This window comes from Camelus dromedarius, chromosome 3 (genome assembly GCF_036321535.1).
Source record: "Camelus dromedarius isolate mCamDro1 chromosome 3, mCamDro1.pat, whole genome shotgun sequence".
Lineage (NCBI taxonomy): Eukaryota > Metazoa > Chordata > Mammalia > Artiodactyla > Camelidae > Camelus > Camelus dromedarius.
Genome location: NC_087438.1, coordinates 10,313,509 through 10,333,887, shown reverse-complemented (window position 1 = coordinate 10,333,887; position 20,379 = coordinate 10,313,509). Strand labels below are relative to the sequence as shown.

The 20,379-nt window shown below is 45.4% G+C and overlaps 1 protein-coding gene across 2 annotated transcripts in view; it reads right to left on the bottom strand.

The window, feature by feature from the left end:
• The window catches only part of TRIO (trio Rho guanine nucleotide exchange factor), a 331,311-nt gene that overhangs the window by 84,737 nt on the left and 226,195 nt on the right, over positions 1-20,379 (bottom strand). For both annotated transcript variants that reach the window (XM_031443331.2, XM_064479579.1), the window contains exons 22-33: positions 18,255-18,449; positions 18,041-18,156; positions 17,178-17,244; positions 16,459-16,568; positions 15,438-15,507; positions 14,788-14,877; positions 13,100-13,192; positions 11,000-11,111; positions 9,235-9,425; positions 7,157-7,258; positions 3,855-3,997; positions 3,165-3,264 (exon numbers count right to left, since the gene is read on the bottom strand). In XM_031443331.2, coding sequence (XP_031299191.2) covers positions 3,165-3,264; positions 3,855-3,997; positions 7,157-7,258; positions 9,235-9,425; positions 11,000-11,111; positions 13,100-13,192; positions 14,788-14,877; positions 15,438-15,507; positions 16,459-16,568; positions 17,178-17,244; positions 18,041-18,156; positions 18,255-18,449 — 1,389 coding nt within the window. The remainder of the gene's footprint in view (positions 1-3,164; positions 3,265-3,854; positions 3,998-7,156; positions 7,259-9,234; positions 9,426-10,999; positions 11,112-13,099; positions 13,193-14,787; positions 14,878-15,437; positions 15,508-16,458; positions 16,569-17,177; positions 17,245-18,040; positions 18,157-18,254; positions 18,450-20,379) is intronic.

Sequence of the window (20,379 nt, the reverse complement as noted above, 5' to 3'; positions counted from 1 at the left end):
TTTTCCTCAAGAATTTTCCAAGAGGCCTAAAAAACATCTCCCCACCCAGTTCTGAAATGGAACCAAACTCCATGATAACAACTAACTCATAACAGACACCATCAATTAAGTCAAATAAGCAGAACATGGCTAAGTCATTTCCCTCGACAGATCTGCCTGTATCATCAGAGGCTGTTTAAACTTGAAATACGTAGGGTGGAAAGAACCTTGAGATGTGTGAAAAGTTACTGCCATTAGAGATACGGGGGTTTTCTGGTTACGCCTGGTTCAGAGAAACAGTGTATTTTACAAACTGACTCAGAAAACGATACCGTTTCCTAAATGTATTCTCCCAGATCATTCACTGACCCTGAAATGTTCTACCAGAAAAGTACAGAAAAGGAGCTGGCTACAAGAAAACCTTCCAAAAGCAGACAGCACACGTGCAGGCACACATGTGGGCGCAGCAGGGGCGCCTCCTGTGTAAGGCCTCGCAGGTGTGCCCCCTTCGAATGCCCTGCTCTGACTTACCCTGTGTTGTCTCACACCCCGTTTATTCTCCTCCCAAACGCAGAGCCCAGGATCAAAAGAAGAGAACCTGTTGTGGTGGTTCTACAGTCTTAGGAAGACATGTGACCCCTTCTGTGTACTTCTGAGCCCAGGAAGGACCCCTGGTCTCAATGAGGGGTACCAACGACATGCCACGCCTACTTAAGGAAACTGAGTTTTGGAGCGTAGCTCCCCAAGATGGTTAAGAGTCATGAGAACGTTAAGCTGAGAGCGACTGAGAGGGCAGGAGCCAGCAGGACCTGTGACAAGCATGCGTGGAGGAGTGATGTGCAGAAGTGGCTCCTGAGGGATTTCTGGGCCATGGGACAAAGTTCAGATAATGTGTTAGGTGAGGTAAACAGAAACTGGTAAGTAATCATCACAGATAAAAAATTTTATAGGCGGTTCTTTAAAAATTCTCATACCCCAGTAGAATGATTACTTTCTACAAACCTGCATTTTTGTTAGTGACTCACTCTTTCTCTCTCACTGGGTGCCAAAATCTGCTGTCCTCATAGCGACAGTCCCCAGGATGGTGCCGTATTTTCCTACAGGAGTGGTGCAGCCTCCGTTCCGAGTGCACAGAAGCCTGTCCTGCTGTAACTGATCCGAAGTCAACTAGTTAACGCACCCTGACTCCGGGACAGGGTCTTCTTTCTGTGGCGAACCTCCTGTGACTGGAGGCAGCCGCACGGTGGGGACCAGGGTGCCCCGGGAACTAGCACACGGCCTCTCCACGTGGCAGATGCCTGGTGCTGGCGGCTCCCCCCAGGGTGGGGAGCTGGAGAGTCAGGAGCCCCTTCCCAGACACGGGGCACTTCTGGACTCCCACCACCACCCATTTACACGCTAACCACCTGAGAAACCAAGTTATTCTTTCTTTTTGGATCTACCTCCAGAAAAGTCTCAATGTACCTTCCAAAGGCAGAACTTTCTACATTTATTTTTCTCCATGAATTTCATTCAAATACCTTACTTTTTAAAATAAACTTCTCAACTTATTTCTAGGGTAAACCCAGACCAGACCCATGAGGGGATTACCCAGTGAGACTGAGCCTGGGCTCGATGCGCCTCCACTGGGATGGCGGGCTCACCCACGGGGAGGCCGGGAAACGGCCCGGATGGAGTGGCCCGTCCCCAGCCCCCTCAGTCATGAGCCAGATTCTTCCTCACTTTTCTTCAGGTGGAAGTCTCATGTAACTGTTTAGATGACTCGATCACCTCAATTACTATTTTTTTTCAAAGAAAATAATGAGGATTACTCTGATGAAATATTTCCAAGTTCCAATTTTATTTTCTTAACTAAATGACTGTGGGTGGGTCCGCAGGGAGAGATGCTATTAGATGCCAGATGCCTGAACGTCTCATTTATCTTCTTCCTCATTATTACTACAGGCAGGAAATATTTGCTGAATGCTAATACACTGAGCTCTGAACAAAATCAAGTGAGCCATTATTTCTATTCTCTAGTCCTGTTACTCTAAGCATTCCAAGTTCTAGGACTTATGACATAGTGACCTCAAAAAGTAGGTTGAGAAAGAGCTGATCACTCAAATCAGGAGGATTCTGAAAATAAAATCACTGTAGGAAAACAAAAATTCTAAACCAACTTATTTCTGTTCTGGAAACAACATTCAATACCATGAATTCTGCAAAAACGAGTGAGAAGAGCCCAAAGCCTGGGACTCTAGACTGGCCATCTGGAGCATCCCCCACACTGGACTCTCCCCTCCGTCAGTAACTGCTTCCACATGATGCTGTCAGATAGTGGGCGGGCTGTGGGGACTGTGCATGGGGCAGGCGCCCACATTTCGTGGGGGGGGACCGAGGCCTCGTGTAGGAAAGCACAGCTCGTATCAGACAGCAAGAAACCCGGCAGTTCTGAACCGAGGGCAAGTCCACTGAAACCCCTACATGTTGTCAAATAATTTAAGAACTTGGACTAGAACAGGTGCGCATCTCAGTAGGAATAGAGGCCCCTGCTGACAGCAATGTCCCCACTGGCTTTTACAGGGGACTCTGGGCATCTGTGCATCACATAAGCCCAGGATTCCAACTGCTCCTGTCACTTTATCTTATAGGTTTTTTGGTTCTACCAAGACAGAATCAAGGACACTTCAGGCCACCCCTGTAGAAGGCATCCCTGCCGACTTCTGTGCTGCAGGTCAGGTGCTCCCTCCCAGTGGTCAGCAGGGGGCAGGCCCAGGCCAGGGGCGCAGCCTGGGCTCTGAAAGGGTGCCTCATGGCCAACCTGCATGCCAGTGCCCCTGCTTCAATCAGAGCAGCCCCACTTCCAGGCACCAGGGCTCTGTGTAAGATCTAATTTAAAATAATGGGTTCTCCTGCTTAACATAAAACAAAACAGCAGCCTTGGAACACCCTGTTAGAAAACCGTGCAACAGCACCGAGACGGGCAGGTGATTTTTCTGAACCCATGAAGACGCGTCAACATCTTCTAGCCCTGACACTCCAAATCTTTGCTCCTGGTACCATGTCCTGGCGCCTCTCTTAACCCGTGGCTGCTGTCTGAAATGTTGATGACAAACTGACATTTATGGATAGAAAGGGGCAATTTCATCTCAGACCAGAGACTGGCTACATTCACCTCTCCAAAGAAAGGGCTGGTTCCAGCTTACCTTGTCACTGTCCAGCGTGTTCTGAGATGTCCGGGAGGCAATTGAAATGGTATCAGGCTGGCTGCTGCCGTCACCCTGGCTATCCAGATCCTCTCCATCCCTGGGGATACAAAGAAATTCCTGACACCGCTGGATTTGTTTTTTAAGACTTGTGAAGACTGTCTACCAGCCATTGGAGAAATAACAGATTTGTTCAGAGGTGCAAATCAGTCTGCGTGACTGCGGCCACCACCACTGTATTAATGATGGTAATAGTCACACACAGCGATAATGACTCTTCCCTGAGGACAGGCTTTTTGCCAGGCACCGGGCTGAGTGTCTAACATCTATCATCTCACTGAGTTCTCACGATAATGAAATACAGTTGTATGATCACTGCCATTTTAGAAATGAGAAGCTACATAACTTGTCCAAGGTCACATGCATGACTGACACATGTGCACAGATTAACACTTGGGGGGAAAAGGGACATGATTAGGGATTTGCATGCAGACCTTCATTTACTTTAAGTCAAAGGGGTTCTCATCTAGAAGCAATTTCATTACTAAGAATGATGTTATGTATGAACTGTATTTTTTAAAAAAATATTCTTCAAAATATTTAAGAAAAATGACTTGTGAAAAAGAGTAAGTTACCATCGCCTTGTTCCTTATGGGAAAACAAGCGTAGGAAAAAGCCCCCGGCACGCACCTCCTTCCCCTCTGTCTGGCCGCCGGAGCCGTCTTGGGGATGTGGATGGGCTCCTTCAGGGCGCCTTTCAGGTGGATGGTTCTCTCCTGGATCACCTCCCGGATGTGTTTGATCCAGTCCTGCTTGTTCTCTATACTGGAGGCCTTGACAAGGCATTAAGAGTCGATCACGACACAGAAGGGGCCCTTTTCAGACCCTGCACTCACCACACTCAGGGCCTCGCGTTCCTTGAGTCGCCCGTTTTAAAAATAACTTCTCAGCAGAAAAGCAACCACATCCTGCATTTAATTTGCCACCAAATAAATGACCCTGATCTTGAATATTTTATCATCAAAACCATTTTTATTTTATAGTGTTCATGTTATTCCAGGTCTCTGAAAAGTCAAGTAATCTATCCTTTCCCAGCCCCATGACCTTTTAAACAACTCTGGGTAAATATGAAAACACAATCAGCCCTCAAACCCAAGTGTCCTGAGGTCCTTTAGGCGAAGACGAGTGGTCAGCAGCCCATGGAGGGTCAGCAGGGATGTGAATGCGCACCCACACATCTGGCCGCCTTGCCCCCAGGACTGCACCCACTCACACCCTGTGGAGCCGGGGCCTCCCTGATCCTCCTGTTATAAATGAGGAACTGCAACATGGACACACTAGAAATGCGCCCAAGGTCACGCTGCCGGCAGGTGAACACGCCGGAATTTCCGGGGGGGTGGACGCCTGAGCCCGTCCCTGCAAAACTCTGTGTGTAGCTACCTCTGGTTATACCACTGGGATAGACCAGGGTGACCCACTGCCAATGACACAGGGCGGATTTCCCTCACCTCCCCGCAGCTCTGAAGGGAGGGTCTCTGACAACGACACGTAGCAGATACTAACAAGCATTTGTTCAATGAACACATATGGCATCACTTTTTCCAGATTTTTTCCTTTCACTGCACCTCAAAAGAGGTTGTTTTTAAAAAAAAAAAAAAAAACATGTTCTAGGCCTTAGTAACAGTTTTAAATTTCCTTACGGAAAACATCAACCTCCTATGATATAAGCACAATTCCCTGTAAAGGATTAAAACAATTGTCAGTGGGATTACGGATGAGATCACGAAGGGAGGAGAACCCAGTGCTTCCTCATGGTGCACTGTGTTCTTGAAAATACAGTCAGAGCCCATGCTGGGAAAGGAAATTAAAATCGAGAATGCGCTTTCTAAATAAAATGTTTGAACGGGAGATGTGTCTCCAAAGTTGTTTAGGGGGAGGAACAGGGAAAGAAACGCAGGAACAAGGAGCCCCTTGCTCCTCTTCCCAGATCAGATGTCAAGAGAGCAGTAAAACCCGTTTCTTCTGGGGTGGGAGGCAGGGTGACTAGGGGACAGGGGAGTCTGTGCGTGAAATAAGCATCTCAGATGGAAACCTGTGAACAACACAGAACTATTAGAATTTAAATGCTTGATACACACGTTTGGGAGGTTAAACAAAGAGAAGTATCTGAACAGAACACTTGGCAGAGTTTGGAGACAATGGAGAATGACATTTATCGAGAGCAATTCTCCTAACCTTAGAGAAATTAAATGAGGATAAAAGGTACCAATTTTTCAGGAGCAGTATGAGAAAGGTAACCACCTAAAGGGCGAAGTAAAAGGTCCCCCTGGATAAGAGGAGGGAATAATTTGTTCCATAGTCTTGGTAGTCTTGATCTGCTTGAGAAAGAATTTAGAAATAAAATTCCCCTTTCCAACTATAAAGGTAAAAAAGGTCACAATTTAGTTCTACAAAGACCAGGCCATCACAGCTCTGTCATTGCCACCATTACTGTCACCACCACCATCTACACCATCACCATCTCTACCACTGTCTACACCCTCACCACCATCTAGACCACAGCCGCCAGAACCGCTGCTAAAATATCCACCACCACCATCACCAGCACCACAAAGCCACCCCTGAAATTAATGGGGACATCATTTCCTTTAGTCTCTCATTAGAAGCCAGAAAAATATTACCCTAAATCTAGAAAACTTCCATTTGGTAAAGCCTGCAGGAAGACTTACTCTCCGATGGCATCATGAGTGTCTTATCACATCCTATGTGAACGTAGTCCGTATCTGGCTAACGTATCTGGCACTGTTTCTCAGATGCACCCTTTGGCTTTTGTCACTGCAGCTAATCTGGATAAATACTCAACTTCAGTTGGACATTTTAAGGCCTTGAGTATACTTCAAAATTTTATGCCTTAAAAAAGCTCAGCTATCTAATATTTAGCTATCAGTGCAATTTACATTTTATAGGGCTTCACGCCAGTACTAACAAGAACACACTGGGTTAGTAATCATATAGTCATCACGAAACAATCCATCATTTCCATGAGAATAAAGACCTTAGGAACACAGTGGCTTCCACAGTCAGCGGTCACTGAAGCACAGGCGATGTCTGCTTGAAAAACTCACAGTTGCTGGAAATACCGTAGAGAGATTAAAAGGAATGCAAGGGACAAAATCGCTGACATGCAAGTCCCCACACCAGAGGCCCATTAAGCTTCTGGCTCGTCTCCCAATATTCTACAAATCTTCCACTACATCTGCCCCAAAACATCCTGAAGTCGCTTATGGTCTTTCCAGACAGCTCAAAAAGACAGTTCCATCTGTATCTTCTCAAAGGCAGAAGGAGGGAAGCCCAAAAGACACTCCAGAGCCCTGTATCACTCCTAGGAGAGATTTGTACAATCAAAACAGAGTTCAAATCAAATATTCAAAGATACATTCCTCCCTCAAAGACAGTGTGCAAAGCACCCTCAGCGTTTTGAACACTGTACCTGATCATCACCCCCTCTTTTTAATCTGCCTCCAAATTAGAAAGCCAGAGTCTAGGACCCCGTGAAGACTCCTGGCCCGCGCAGCCTTGAAACTGTCAAAGGCCCTCACAAATTCATCAGGTGCCTGTTTTCCTCTGAAAACCAGAGGCCAAGTGTACAACGGGAGCTACTGGCCCATGTCTCCCTCCTTCTGTTTCTCAACTTCCTGCAACTCTTATGGAATCACCCAATTCTCTGCAAGACTGGGGGAATGGAGACACTCGGAAAGACCTTTCTCCACCTGATTTCTTGGTGAGCAAGCAACCGTTTAGCTCAAATTACTTCACTACTAGAACACCAAACCGGATTTATTCCACTGTTCTTTCTATGGTAATCACCAATCTCAACAGAGCACAGACAGAACAAATCAAAGGCTATGGAAACCAACAGGTCCAACAACAGGAAAAAGTATACATAGATAAACTTGTCACAAAGCACAGTTCCAAACTTCAAACAGACGTACCTTAAGGACAATTTTATTATCTGAGGTTGGAGTCCTCCCCACCCACAGTGCAAATTTGCAAGGATCTCCTTCAACGTGTTCTGTGACACCCAACTCTGAGGTCTGCATAAAGAGACAATTATATAGTTAGGCGACAGTACAATTCTGGCAGGATATAGAACAAAGACTAAGAAAATCATTTCTGGTGACTTGTGATCATGCTAGCTTATAACATCATAGTTTGTTCACGTTGATACATAATCCTTAGCTCTCACTTGAGTTAAAATGATAAAATTTTGTTCTTAGGCTACACACAATTGGCTTAATCTCTTTCACTTCCTCTGAGTACCTCGTCTAGAGATCCTGATGCGAGTCAACCAGCAAATGAAGAAGAAAACCAAACTATTTGCAAACGTCATTATCTGGAAAATCACGAGTTGTCTATTTTCAACCTGACAAACAGTAAACTTTGTCTGTTCCAGTTGCAAAAGAGCTGCCACTGTGTATTTTCATTAAGGAAGTAGTTTCACAGAAGACAAATGATGTTTTAACGCTCAGTTATTTTCCAATGTGTTCATCCACAGCATTAAGCTTTAGTAGTTCACCAATAACTTTAATGGCTGAGACGAACTTTCTCTCTGTAATACGTGCATCTGCAACGTGCAGAACATGGAAGAGCAGAGATGAAGGCCAACATCTTCAGCCCCTCCCCCACAATCAAGTCCACCCCAGTGTGTTCTCTCCCCCGCCCCCAGCAGAGGAAGTGATTCATCATCGTGTCCTCTGAGGGGAGCTTAACTTTTAAAAGATGAAGTGAAGAAGTATCAGCTTCTAAAACAGACCAGCTTGGCCTCTAAGGACTGACTAAAGCCAGCTAGTGAAATGACCAGCCAGGAAGGCTGCATTGTTTCTGTCCAGTTACAATATGATCTAAAATGATGTAAGGTGGGCGGTGATCCAGAAGACAATCTCAAACAGGATACAAGCCAAAGAAAATGGTATGAAAATCATTAGTTTGAACTTGCAAATTCCAGATTATTATTAAGATGATTTCTGCACTGGGTAGTATTCTGTTACTTTGGAGATCTGATTAATACATGGGTGTCATAAAAATGTATAACATATAAGTTGTCCAAATTCCAAGTATCTACCAATATGTCTAAGTGCTCTGTCATAACTTGTGAAGAAGAAACCAAATTCTACTGCATTGTCTATTGTTTCTCTGATTGTGATTTTCCCTCGTTTTGCCCACCGGCCCCTGCCCAACCCTGCCCAGCAGTCCTGTGCTGAGCCCTCTGAGATCATGACCACAAAGGGAAGATGGAGGTCAGAGGACCCAGAGGACAACACCTGCCCGAGACTTTTCTGAGAGTCGTCTTGTGGTTTACAGAGACTTGGTTGGGGTTGCCACCAGTGGAAAAAAAGTACCATATACATTTCTCTTGCCAGGAAGTACACTGACAAGTGAAATAAGAATTCAAATGCATCACTGTGTCTACCAAGCACTCGAGGGAGGCTGTCGCTAGGCAGCTGGGGTTGTGGATCTTGAAAACTATTTTTGCTCACAGACATTTTCTCTAATAGCCATACTTTGCTGCTGTAAAGAACTGTAAATCTATTTTTCATAGATTTATTTTTAGCGAAAAAAACCCCAAATCTCATCATTAACAGCCCACGATGAGCCACCCTATAAGGCTGCTTAAGTAAATTCCAATGTTGGTGAATGGAAAACTCATTATGATGATATGAGAACTCACTTAACCACAGTCTGATATGGTCAATTTATATAAAGCTAGTTAAGGGCACACGGGAGATAAATGATTTCAATTCACTTGCAAAGTGTTTTCTTATCCCACAGTTAGTTTCTACGGAATTTAGAAAGTTTCCCAAGTCAAGGGCTGCTCAAACTCACGAGCGCCCTCTAGTGGACTCAAGCCTGCGATAATTTCACTGAAGATGAAACTATGACAATTTCTGACTCACATTTTAGGACAGTTTGGGAGGTTAAATGAAGGCAACAAACAGTAATTTTCCTCTACCTGCAAAAAAGCTGCAATTGTGTTACCTTTAAACTTACAATCTCGAAGGCCTGTACTTACAAACAATTTGCTTTTATAAAGGTACTTGCTTCTCCCACTGGAATCTTTCACTTCTTTGCTAAATACTAAGGACATTTCAAAAAGGAAGAGGTGCCGCTCTCGACCCTTTCGAATTAAGGTTTTCGGGTCCCACACTTGGAAGGATTCCTGCAGGATGAGTTCTCCCTGAGACTCAATGTTTTCATCAAACCCTAGAAAATGAAGAAAAAAAAAGGGCACAGTCAATTTGAAAGCAAATAAAAGATGATGCGTGAGACCGCATTACGGCTACTGAAACATTTGTAAAATGTCCATCAATTAAATCTCAGAATAGAGATTCCCCTCTGGCTTCAGTCTCCCCAGCACTGACCCATATGACACAGCTCTGCATATACCTTCCCTTCGATTCCTCACAGCTTTATCCTCACCATTTGAGACCTGCTTTAACACCCTCCCGCCTCAGCCGTCATCACAGCATTCCCACACACAAGACTTCTTCCAGAATGGCTCCCGGACTCCCTCACTGGCCGCCATCCACTTTCAGCCTGCGTCTCGACCCTTTGCCTCCTCAGCCTGACCCTCCTCTTCCCAGACATCCTGCTGAATGAAGCCTCAGCCTGTCTTTGAGGCCCTGGTCTGGCCTTCCTGCAGGGAGACATCCCTGACGACCCTTCCCTGGGGAATTTTCTCTCCTTTGAGCACAAAACTCTTTAAGCAAGTTGAGCCTTGCTTTGGCCACTGGCTGGTTTCACTGCTGCTGTCTGGTCGTGAAGTGGCCCCACTGAGGCAGGGGTGACTAGTTATCTCCTAGCTTCCACCCGTCCCCTCTTCTGTACTAGAAGTTGCCCTCTGTGACGCTCAAACCAGCACAGCGATTCCCAGCCCCTGTGTGGTCAGGGAGCCACACCTGCGCTCACCTAGGCTCCCTCTCTCCCCACTGCCTGCTGGATGGAACGCGCTACCATGGCCTTGACACCTCCTGCACCTGGTCAACCAGGACAACACCCTGGGGCTGGAGAGAGACCAGCCGGACAGCAACTGAGTCCTCGGTGACTTCGTGAGGGCCGCGCACCAGCTCGGGATTTTACATCAAGGAAAGAAAGGGTGTTCCGGCTTGGCCTCTGATTTTGGGGGTATCTGTAACAAACAGCTGCTCCCCCGCCCTAACTAGTGTACTGTTCCACGCGACTGATGGTGACAACAGGCTGGCAAAGCACCTGGGGCTGGATCACTTCTTTAAATAACTCCGTGTAGCCTGAAAATCAGAGTTAAGCTGTAACACCAAGATAGCTTTCTTAAACAGAAGCATTCGTGGAAATTTTACCTGTGACGATAATTTTTAAGCGTATTTAACTGACTCTCTCTTTGCCACATTACACACCCTGTTCAGCTGCACAGGAGGGGATGTAGTACCTGCTTAATTCAAAGCTCGAGCAAGTGGGGCAGTGGATGCAGAGATGGGGAAGATACAAGCTCTGTTAGGATTTTACATCTGAGGGGAAGGATCGACCTGTCCATCTAACACGGAGACCAGGCAGCCGCCGGCAAGTGACAGGAGGTGCCACAAGGGTTCAGAGCAGAGAGAGGCAGCTCTCCGATGAGGGGACAACGACAGGCTTCTAATGAGGTTGAAGTATATCACGTGATCCTTAAGGGACGTAATGAGACCAACTGCTTAAAAAAGAAGGCGCCGGCATCTCAGCTGGTAACTCCCGACTAAACACAGAGGCACGAAGCCGGGCCATCCAGGCGCGGGAGGGCGTGGGCAGTGACGGCGGGGACCCACCTTCCAGCATGCTGAGGTGCATGGCGTCGTTGGCCCGCTTGGGCACACTGAGCATCACCTCCAGGCCGTCCTTGATCTCCCCCTTCCCTTCCTCGCAGCATGTGAGCAGCTCCTGTGGGAGACCACACCATGAGCCCAAGACCCCGAAATGCTCCGCCAACTAGGCCTTCGCAGAAATGGGTATGAAAACCCGTGACTTTCGAGATAAAAACAGACTGTGGTCAACTGGGCAGAGATTCTCATGGAAAGCCAATCACCATCTCTTTATCCAACGGAGGAAAGGGTCTGTCCTGCTCAAGTCAGGCTGTTTCTTCACCTCACAGTAAACCAGATGCAGTCAGTTTAAGATGGAATTAGCGTACGCGTTAACTACCAAGCCTCAAAAGTGACAAAAATATTTAATTAGTGCAGCGAGGCACATTCAGCTGCTGGTTCTAGCTGAAGGTCAAGCCGGACTCTGACTAGTACTGCTGTTTTCCACTGGATCCTGGCATGGTTCTGAGCTCTTTGGGGCCATGAAAGCGATGTCCCCTCGACCCTGGAACCACCCTGCTCACAGCAGGAAGGGCATCGCTGCACAGAAACCTGCAGGGAAATGCTCTCCTCTGTGCTGGGACCTCAGAAAGCTCTAATGATTTTAAGTACACCTCGCTGGGTGTACTTACATTTTAGATCTACGTAGACAAATGAATGCCTGTCATTAACTAAGTGACAGCAGGGACAACAGATTCACATTCTGGTGGGCTCCAAGATAGATTCGCACCAGTGTCTTACTGGTTATTATTCATCTGTAATAGTAACAACAGCTTTTTGTATCCCAGTGTCCAACAAGAGGATGTCACACTGCAGGTGGCTCTGGCTGCACCCTGGATGCTTTACAGCAACGCAGCTACCTGATGGACACCTTTTCTCAAGGCCAGATGGTGTGACCCATTATTGTGAGTAGCTTGGCAAAAAGTGCTTTGAAAATGCAATGCACTGAGACTAATTTTACTGGCAGAAAATCCTCCTCGTTAGGGTCCTCAACATAGCTCATTACTGCTCTCCTGAAGAACTCCTGGGCAGAATAAAGTCAGGTTTATAAATTAAAGCAGCGGTTTAATAGTGAATGACTAGATGTGAGGTCACTGAGGAAGAGATCTTTAGTAGAACCATATGCTAAAAACCAAACCCATCAATCTTGAGGACACTAAGCAATAAACTGCCCTTGCAGAGTTAGAAAGCAAAGGGCAAACATGCATATAAACAACTTAGCCTCCTGGCTTCTATTTTGTGTTTACAGCAACCACATACTTCTCCCGCGATGGCCATCAAGTCACTTCACGGGATTCTGACACAGAGCGCTGGAGAGCCTTTCCAGTAGAAGAATGCCATAACGGTCCCCCTTCACAAGAGAATGCAGCCACTTTTTACTGTTGCTAGATTTTTTTTATTAACAAAAAGAGTAAAGAAGGGTTTCAGGCATTCATAACTTCTTCTGTATTTCATTTCTATCTAGCAAAATTACATTATCGCCTCCTGTTGAGCTAGGATTGAACTGGGGACATAGCTGGGTTCATGAAATACTGTTACTGGGAGGCATGGATGATGGGTACGTTCTAAGGCTCAATGATGTTCACCAGCCAAGGAAACTTCTATTATGAGACAGAGGTGGTAAATTATTTTTCTTTTAGTCTAGATGATGTGTATCAATTATCTATAATGAATTCTGTAACAACTCTTACCACAAATTCTAAGTTTTCTTTACCATTCTATTGTCAAGACTAATTGTTTTTTGATTTTTACAAGTGGGATTTTAATTATAATCTTTCATACAAAAAAAAAAAAAAAAAAAGCAGAGGTCAGTTTGACACAAGCCATACTGGGAAAACTGGTACTAATAAAACTGGTACTGATAATTTCCCTTTCCTTTCTCATTTTATGTTGCAGACTAGGGTCATTCAGCGAAGTTCAGGTGCTCGATCAAGGAACACAGTCTTATTTACCTGATGCACTGAGAAACTGGTCAGGAAAACAAATGCACTGAATAGAAAAAATGTCAGAGCAGTAGTGCACAATTCATAACATTTTGTGGGCTGTGTGAAGGTGCTTCATACATACTTTTAAAAGGAGCTGGTACTTCGTTATTCGCTGCACCGGTTTAATAAGGTAGGAAGAGATGGAATTGGCTAATCCATGCCGCTGCTGTATCTCCTGAATTAAAAAAAAATTATACATGTGTGTGTATACATACACGTACACACACACACACACATAATCACTGTGTAAGTTAGCATGAACTGAACACTTACACTTATTTACCCCCATAATGAATACAAACATACCACTTTTCCTGTAAATATAAAGTAGAAACCACTATTGATTCTTTTAATAAGCTGGACATAGAATAGTAGCTCTCAGTCAAGTTATCACTTTGACCACTGAAGACAGCAGTGTTTCCTCTGCATCGCGGGCCTTCAGGAGCAGAGAGCAGCTCCCGGTGCCGTCCCCATGGGCTGGTGCCGTCCCCACGGGCCACCACCGCGCTGCCCGGCGCTCAGACCCCCGCTGCAGCTCCCGCAGCTCCGGCCACACGTGTGCCCGCGTCACAGACCGCATCCCGCCCCTCCGCACCGGAGGCTCCTTTTGTTCATGCTCTGGGGAATTCCTCTCTCGTGTCTGCTCTCATTTCCACACCCATCTACTGTATTTGCAGTATCTCCGTCTTGGCATCCTCCTCAGGGCACCAGGGTTTTTTTTTTTTAAATGACTTTGATTCCCAGCATTAAACATGCCATGTGCCCTCAGCGCTCAGGCCATCAGTAATTCTGCCTGCAGCAGCCTCGGTGCTGGGCTCCATGTCACAGCAAAGACCAGGCTCGTGTGAAATACCGAAACGAAAAGGCGCCCCGGGCAGGGGCAGGCTCCGTATTCACCGAGGCATGATGTGTAACTACGGGTCGTAAGAATGACAACCAAAATAGGGGCCTCCAAGGGCGGGGCTCCACCTCGAAGACAGAAGCTGAAATCTATTCTGATTCTCCAGGCTCCCAGAGAAGAGCAGATAACCACACCTGACCAGGTACGAGGGTAAAGACGGAAGCAAGTCTAATACCCTCGTAGCCTCATGCACCAAATTACATGTAACATTTAAAGTACCTTATCTTTAAATCAAAATGAATTTGGCACACATGTGACTTATATTCTGGAAACTCCCAAAGCATTCTGTATATATTATCAAAAGGCTCTAACCCCTTTTGCACTAAATAAACCTCCCTGCAACATTTGAAAAAAAAGATGAACTACATTTATGTTCATACCAATGAGAATATAATTAATGAACCTCCCAGTGGTCCTAGTTTTTACAGAGCTATCTGTACAGTTTTACTGGTAGACCGTTTTTGGAAATTAATAGCATCATGAAATTGAAATGGGAAAAATAAAGATTAAAAAAGATTCAAAGTTATCTTTGTTTTACAGAGGAGAGAAGAAGCTTAATTGAATAGCTTATACTTATATGCATGATATTACATGTAAAAAATTTGTGGCTGTACATAAATTGTAATCACATATATACACACATGTATATACTAAAATCTGTATTTTTTTTTACAGATATACAGCCTGCAGTACTTGAGAAGAATCTTCTAAAAAACAGAAGAAAATACAAGAACATCTCATTATAAATGTGACAGATAAAAATGGTATCATACCATCAATCAGGAGAAAGTTATGAGTCATGCTGGGTTTTATGTATACCAAACGCAACTTAGAAAATCTCACGCCTTCTTCAGCAGTCTGTTACTTACATCAAAGTAGGATCCTGCATGCTCTAATATCAGCTGAGTAGAATCAGGCTTATTTTTGCAATACGTGACATACATCTGAAACTTGTCTGCCTGTAAACAACAAAAAAATTAGAATTAACTCTTTCAAGTGGCAATAAGTCAAATTATGGTTAAACTTTTATGCAGAAAAGCAGTTGTGTGTATGAAGGAGATTCAAATCCAAAATTAAAGAAGCCGTATTTTATAAGGAAAGCTATTAAAATAAGAAACACATCCCGCTGGGAGGACACACCTGAGCACCAGTGCCCAAGTGAAGCAGGCAAACCTGTGCTTTACACAGATGTGGGCCCGCTCACCAGGTCACCTGCCTGCCTCCCTCCCAACGGGACAATCTCCCTGCGCAGGGCTGTGCACTCACGGTGACCTGCGAATCCCCAGGGCCACACAGAGGCCTGGCACCCTAACCCAACGTTCTATTTCAAACCATCACTATTGCCAATAAAAAGCTCCCTCCGCAGTAATAGCTAGCTGGAGAATGCAATTCTTTGAAGAGGGGCGGGGAGTCTGCTTCTCAGTACACAGACACCAGCAGAAAATGCTGATGTCGGAGAATGAACAGTGCTCCTTCTAACCTCCCTCGGAACCACGAGGCAAGTGAGAGGTTTCATTACCCAAGTGACAAAGCAGTGTCCAACGTCCTCCGGCAGCTGCTCGTATTTCTCCAGCTCCTTCAGGAATATACTACAGACAGTAAAAACAGTATCATGTTATTAAGGTGTTTGAAAACATTTTACTAGTGAGATAGGCCAGAAATTAGACCAAGCATACCAGAATTCAGGCAATTCCTAAATTCCATCACTTTAATCAAGTGCAGTGAAAACTCCATACCCTCCAGATTTTAATTTTACAAAACCTGTAGCTCTGAACTAGGGTACGTAATTGCGACTTTCAAACAGTTAACCAGGTCAGCCTTTAAGCCCTTTCTAATAGAGACGTTTACCCCAGCAGTTTACTTCTGGGGAAGTGCTATGCTTAGCAGCTAAGGATACAATTTAGGGATCCAGAGAAGCCGCTTAGATGCTAGTGTCTCCTGCCGGCTGGGGCAGGGAGCAAGGACGACCCACCAGCTCTGGTCCACACCACCTTCCTCAGGCTGCTCGGGCCGCACAGACTCCACCTACAGGAGCTTCTGCTGCTGCTGGATTTTGTCGTTTTTGATCTTAAAAATAAAACCATGTGCTTCCGAGGGCCAGTGGAAAGTGCACTTTATTTTGGTCACACTACACATCTGTTCCGTCCTCAGTTCCTTCCTCCTTCTTTTTAGGAAAAGACCAAGCACCAGCCAGCAGCTCCTGGAGGGCGACGCTTCCTTTTAGCCCTAAGAAGTAACTGATGTCACAGCTGATGACACGGCCTGAGAGAAGTGAGGGTTCCTACAGAAAGCTTCCAGCTTTCCTCCTCGTACTTCTGTAACAGGTAAGTACAAGCTTAAAGTTGAATCTGTGTTAATAAATAGCCTCTGGACTATCAGTCCTCATGAAGCAAGCCTGGCGGGTTCTTGCAGATGTCAACAGAATCACCAGAATCTATGGTCAATTCGACTGGAAACTTTTACTTCTTGTCATGAAACTTCAGCACAGTATCTAGATTTCCAGAGTCACTGACCACGTCCCCAGAGATAAAGCCACTCACTTATTGTGAAATTCATAGATTTCCTGCATGTTCCCGAAGATAATGAGCTCTTTGTTCACAATGCCAGGCGGGATCTCCTCCACGCCGCTGGTCATTTCCCATAGGTAGGTCTGGCCGGGAGGGAAACGGAGAGGGTTAGACAAAAACCCACACGTTTTCAAGAACAGCTACTCCTGATACCTGTAAATACATACCCGGAGTTAATGTGTAATGGAAAATGTATCTTAGGAGTGGAACCTTTTACAAAACAACATGAGAAACTATTTAAAAAAAACCAAAAAACCAATTTTGCTATTAATACCTGAGAATAGCTTCTATACTTTTCAGCTCTAAGCATATTCTCGGTTTCAAATTTTGGAATTAACCTAGTCCACAAGGTACAACAAATATTCGCTAAACTACTGAGCATCCGTTGCCAATCATAATCGGTAGGCGCGTTTCTCTGAAGCTGCTGTAAAATTCTACACAAACAGACTGTCAGCCAGGCCATCATGTGACTAAAGGAATGAGAGCATTAATGCTGTATCATCTCTGCAATGAGCCAAAACACGCCTAGAACTTCACAGAAGTGCAGAAGCACACACAGAAGGCCGCTCATGCACACTTTAAATCTCAACTACCACTACCAAATGTGTGATCATTTTAAGAACTGCCAGCAGGTAAGAATAAACCGCAGGACAACACGCAGTCGAAATAAACAAGCAACAAAACTTACTTACATCCATACACTCCCGGAGGTCTCTTACGTAAGCCTTTTCAGTCTGAATGAGCTCAGCCATTATGAACCTTAAAACAGAGGGAGACGGTGAATGGTTTAGTTCAGCCAGGACACATGCTTATTTTAACTACTCACTTTCATGGCTTATGAAATGACAAGGTGGTTTTAAAAGCGTTAGTCAGTGATGCGCTCTGGAGAACTAAATCAAGAACAGACAGAAGAAGAACAGTAGCCAGTCACCAATTCAAAGGAAAAAACACTTTGGAAAAAATGTGGGTGAGGCACCTTCAGATGGGGGCTCCTCCACCTGGCACTGCTGACATTTGGGGCTGTCCTGTGCATTACGAAACGTTCAGAAGCATCCCCAGTCTCCGCCCACGAGATGCCAGTAGCACTTCCCCAGCCCCCACTGTGTGACAACTGAAAATGTCTCCACACATTGCCAAGTGTCCCTCCGGGGGGACAAAGCAGTGCCCAACTGAGAACCACCGGTTTAAAGCAATCTTTTGTCGCTATTGATACCTAGTGTCACTTGCTAACTGGCAGCTTCCAACATCTGCACTTGTGTTACTGATTTCTTCTCCTTAGTATTATCATTCATGTCCTACTGAGGACAAATGACACTAAAACAAGTTGTCAACCCCATACGAAATGGGGGCACATGGACAAAAACAAGACAGTGTTTCTGAATCAGGCGACGAGGGGAACTGTGGAGATTGTGCTGCAGAAACTAAGCGCATTCAGAGCAGAGCAAAGGATGAATGCTGTTCGGTTTCAAAGCACACACAGAAGCAAGCATGTCTGCCCAGTGACATTTCTTCACTCTCTCCATGAATCCTGGCAGGTTCTTAAACACTAGCTTACTCTTTCCGGCGCGCAGACTTCCGTTTCTCTTCATTAAGCTCATGAGTGGCATCACGAAGCTTCACCTCTGACCCAGGGATACTGGCTGGAATTATATCGAGCTGAAGACTTTTACTCTGGAATAAGGGAGTCAATGAACTTCAGTTAATTAAATCGACAAACAGAACACGAAGAAGAAAACGGTAATTTATTCAGTTTGCACAAAGCAATTTACCGATTTGTTGGAATCTGAAGAAATCCCCAGGGCTTTCTCCAAAGAGGTCCTGTACTTCTCCATCCGCAGAGAGAAATCTCTGTACCTCTTATCCACTGCAGTGACACATTTTTTTATCTCGGCCGCATGGGCATGCCCCTTTTCACAAAAGCCATCGGCCAGCTGTATCAATAGCTTCACTCTCTCTTTGGTTTGCTGCAAAAAAAACAACAGGAAAGTATTGTGAAGCAAATGAACCCAACCGCCAGAAACCAGAAACACAGTGGCAACTTGCCTACAACTCGGAGCTCTGAACAGGAAAATCACTGCTGGCGGCAGAAACCGAGACGAAAACCCTCAGTCCATCAAATTCATCTCCCTAATTCTAGACTGGCTAACCTGCCTCGGCTCTCCCACCACAATGAAGGCCATTTCTATGACCTCAAGGAAAAAGTCCAGGCTGCCTTCAGACAATGTCTTCATCTAGGAGATGCTCAGTCAAAATCTGCAGAATGAGCAGGCGAACATGCACACAGGATGGTCAGCCAGCAACCCCCTGACTCTTCTCCCATGAAGGCCGTATGTGCTGGTTACAAGGACACCGCCTGGTCTCACACTTGTTTACTCCATGTCCCCAGTGAGACTGAGAGCTCTTTTAGGGGGGCAGCCAGCTGAGAGCCTGGTTTTCCTGAAGCCTGTGTGACAAAGGGCCCCCTGCAGACACAGCCAAATCCCTGAGGAAGCCCCACCACGGAGCGTTCACCAATGCTTCAGTTCTCAGTAGATCCGGAGAAGGCGACAGTAGTCAGGAAGGCGGCTTCACAGAGGTAATTTAAACTTGTTCCTTGTTAATAAACTTTCTCTTAAAAATAAATTTATTTCATTTTATATGTATTTAGAAAAGAGCTTTAAGTACAATTTTCTTGCTTTTTATAGCTAGGGATGACCATAAGACACTGGTTCTCTCTACATAGATATGGCAGGAACTTCTCTCAACTCCGGTTTTCCAACAGATCTTTTGCCACATCTACTTCATTTATTATTCCTTGCTGCTTATAGATTGTTACCATTTCATCTGTTATTACTGTAGGCTTCCTTCAACACTCCCGCTGGCATTTCACATGAGCAGCGTTTCTCTTCTGCTACGGGACCTGCTTTTCTCAGGCTTTAACTAGAAAATCGTTATGACTAATATTCAGGAAATTGACTTTAAAAATCTCTCAAAGGGAGAAGGTCAGGGTTCAAAACCTGGATAAACTATCTTAGTTTGTACAATAAAAGTTTTGACCAGAACTCACTAGGCAGCCGGCAGAGCCAGCTGTTAACATCCCTCAACCCTGCATGAACCTCCAGGCCTCCCCAACAGGGTCCAGCTCACCCACCCCCACTCCAGGCTTGCTCGCCTTCTGTTCTGTGCACGTTCTGTGCACGGTGCCCCTTCCGCCAGGATGCTATTCCCCTAGATGTCTCAACGGCTCCTTCAAGTCTTTGCTGAAATAAAGGTCACTTCTCAATGGGCCCCCCTGACTCCCTTAGAAGTGCAACTTGCCTCCCTGCCCCGGGCTCCCTCCCTCCCTCCCTCCCTCTGCTCTGCCGCAAAGAGCGCATCACCTCCAAGTTGGTGTAATTTACTTGTCAAGATACTTTCTGTCTCCCCTCTGGTGAGAACATGTACCTGCCACTGACCAGGGGTGTGTGTTGGTTTTGCTCACTAATATCTCACACACTTTTTTTGTGTCCGGCACATGGTGGACACTCACAAATATTTACTGAGATAATAAATTAACATTAGGTTCCTATGTAAGCGTGTATACACCTGTAACTTTAATGGGAGTGGTAGTTACTGTGAACTGGCATGAGTACACTTTACCAAAACACACAGGAAAACAGAGCTCAAGGGACTAATATCACTAATATCTGTGGGGGAAAAAGAAATCACTTTTGCGAACTGTATCAAAGCTGTTTATTGGAGAAAGTCAGCAAAACTTAAAACACTCTGAAAATTTTTAGGGCCTTCGTCTTGTGTGGAAATGAACTCAAGCAGAGCAGGCTAGAAGGAAAATGTCTGTCAAACAAACCTCCAGGCTTGGTATCAATATGACACCTTTCTGGCTGTGTTAAGACGGGCCTAATTACACACCAAGAA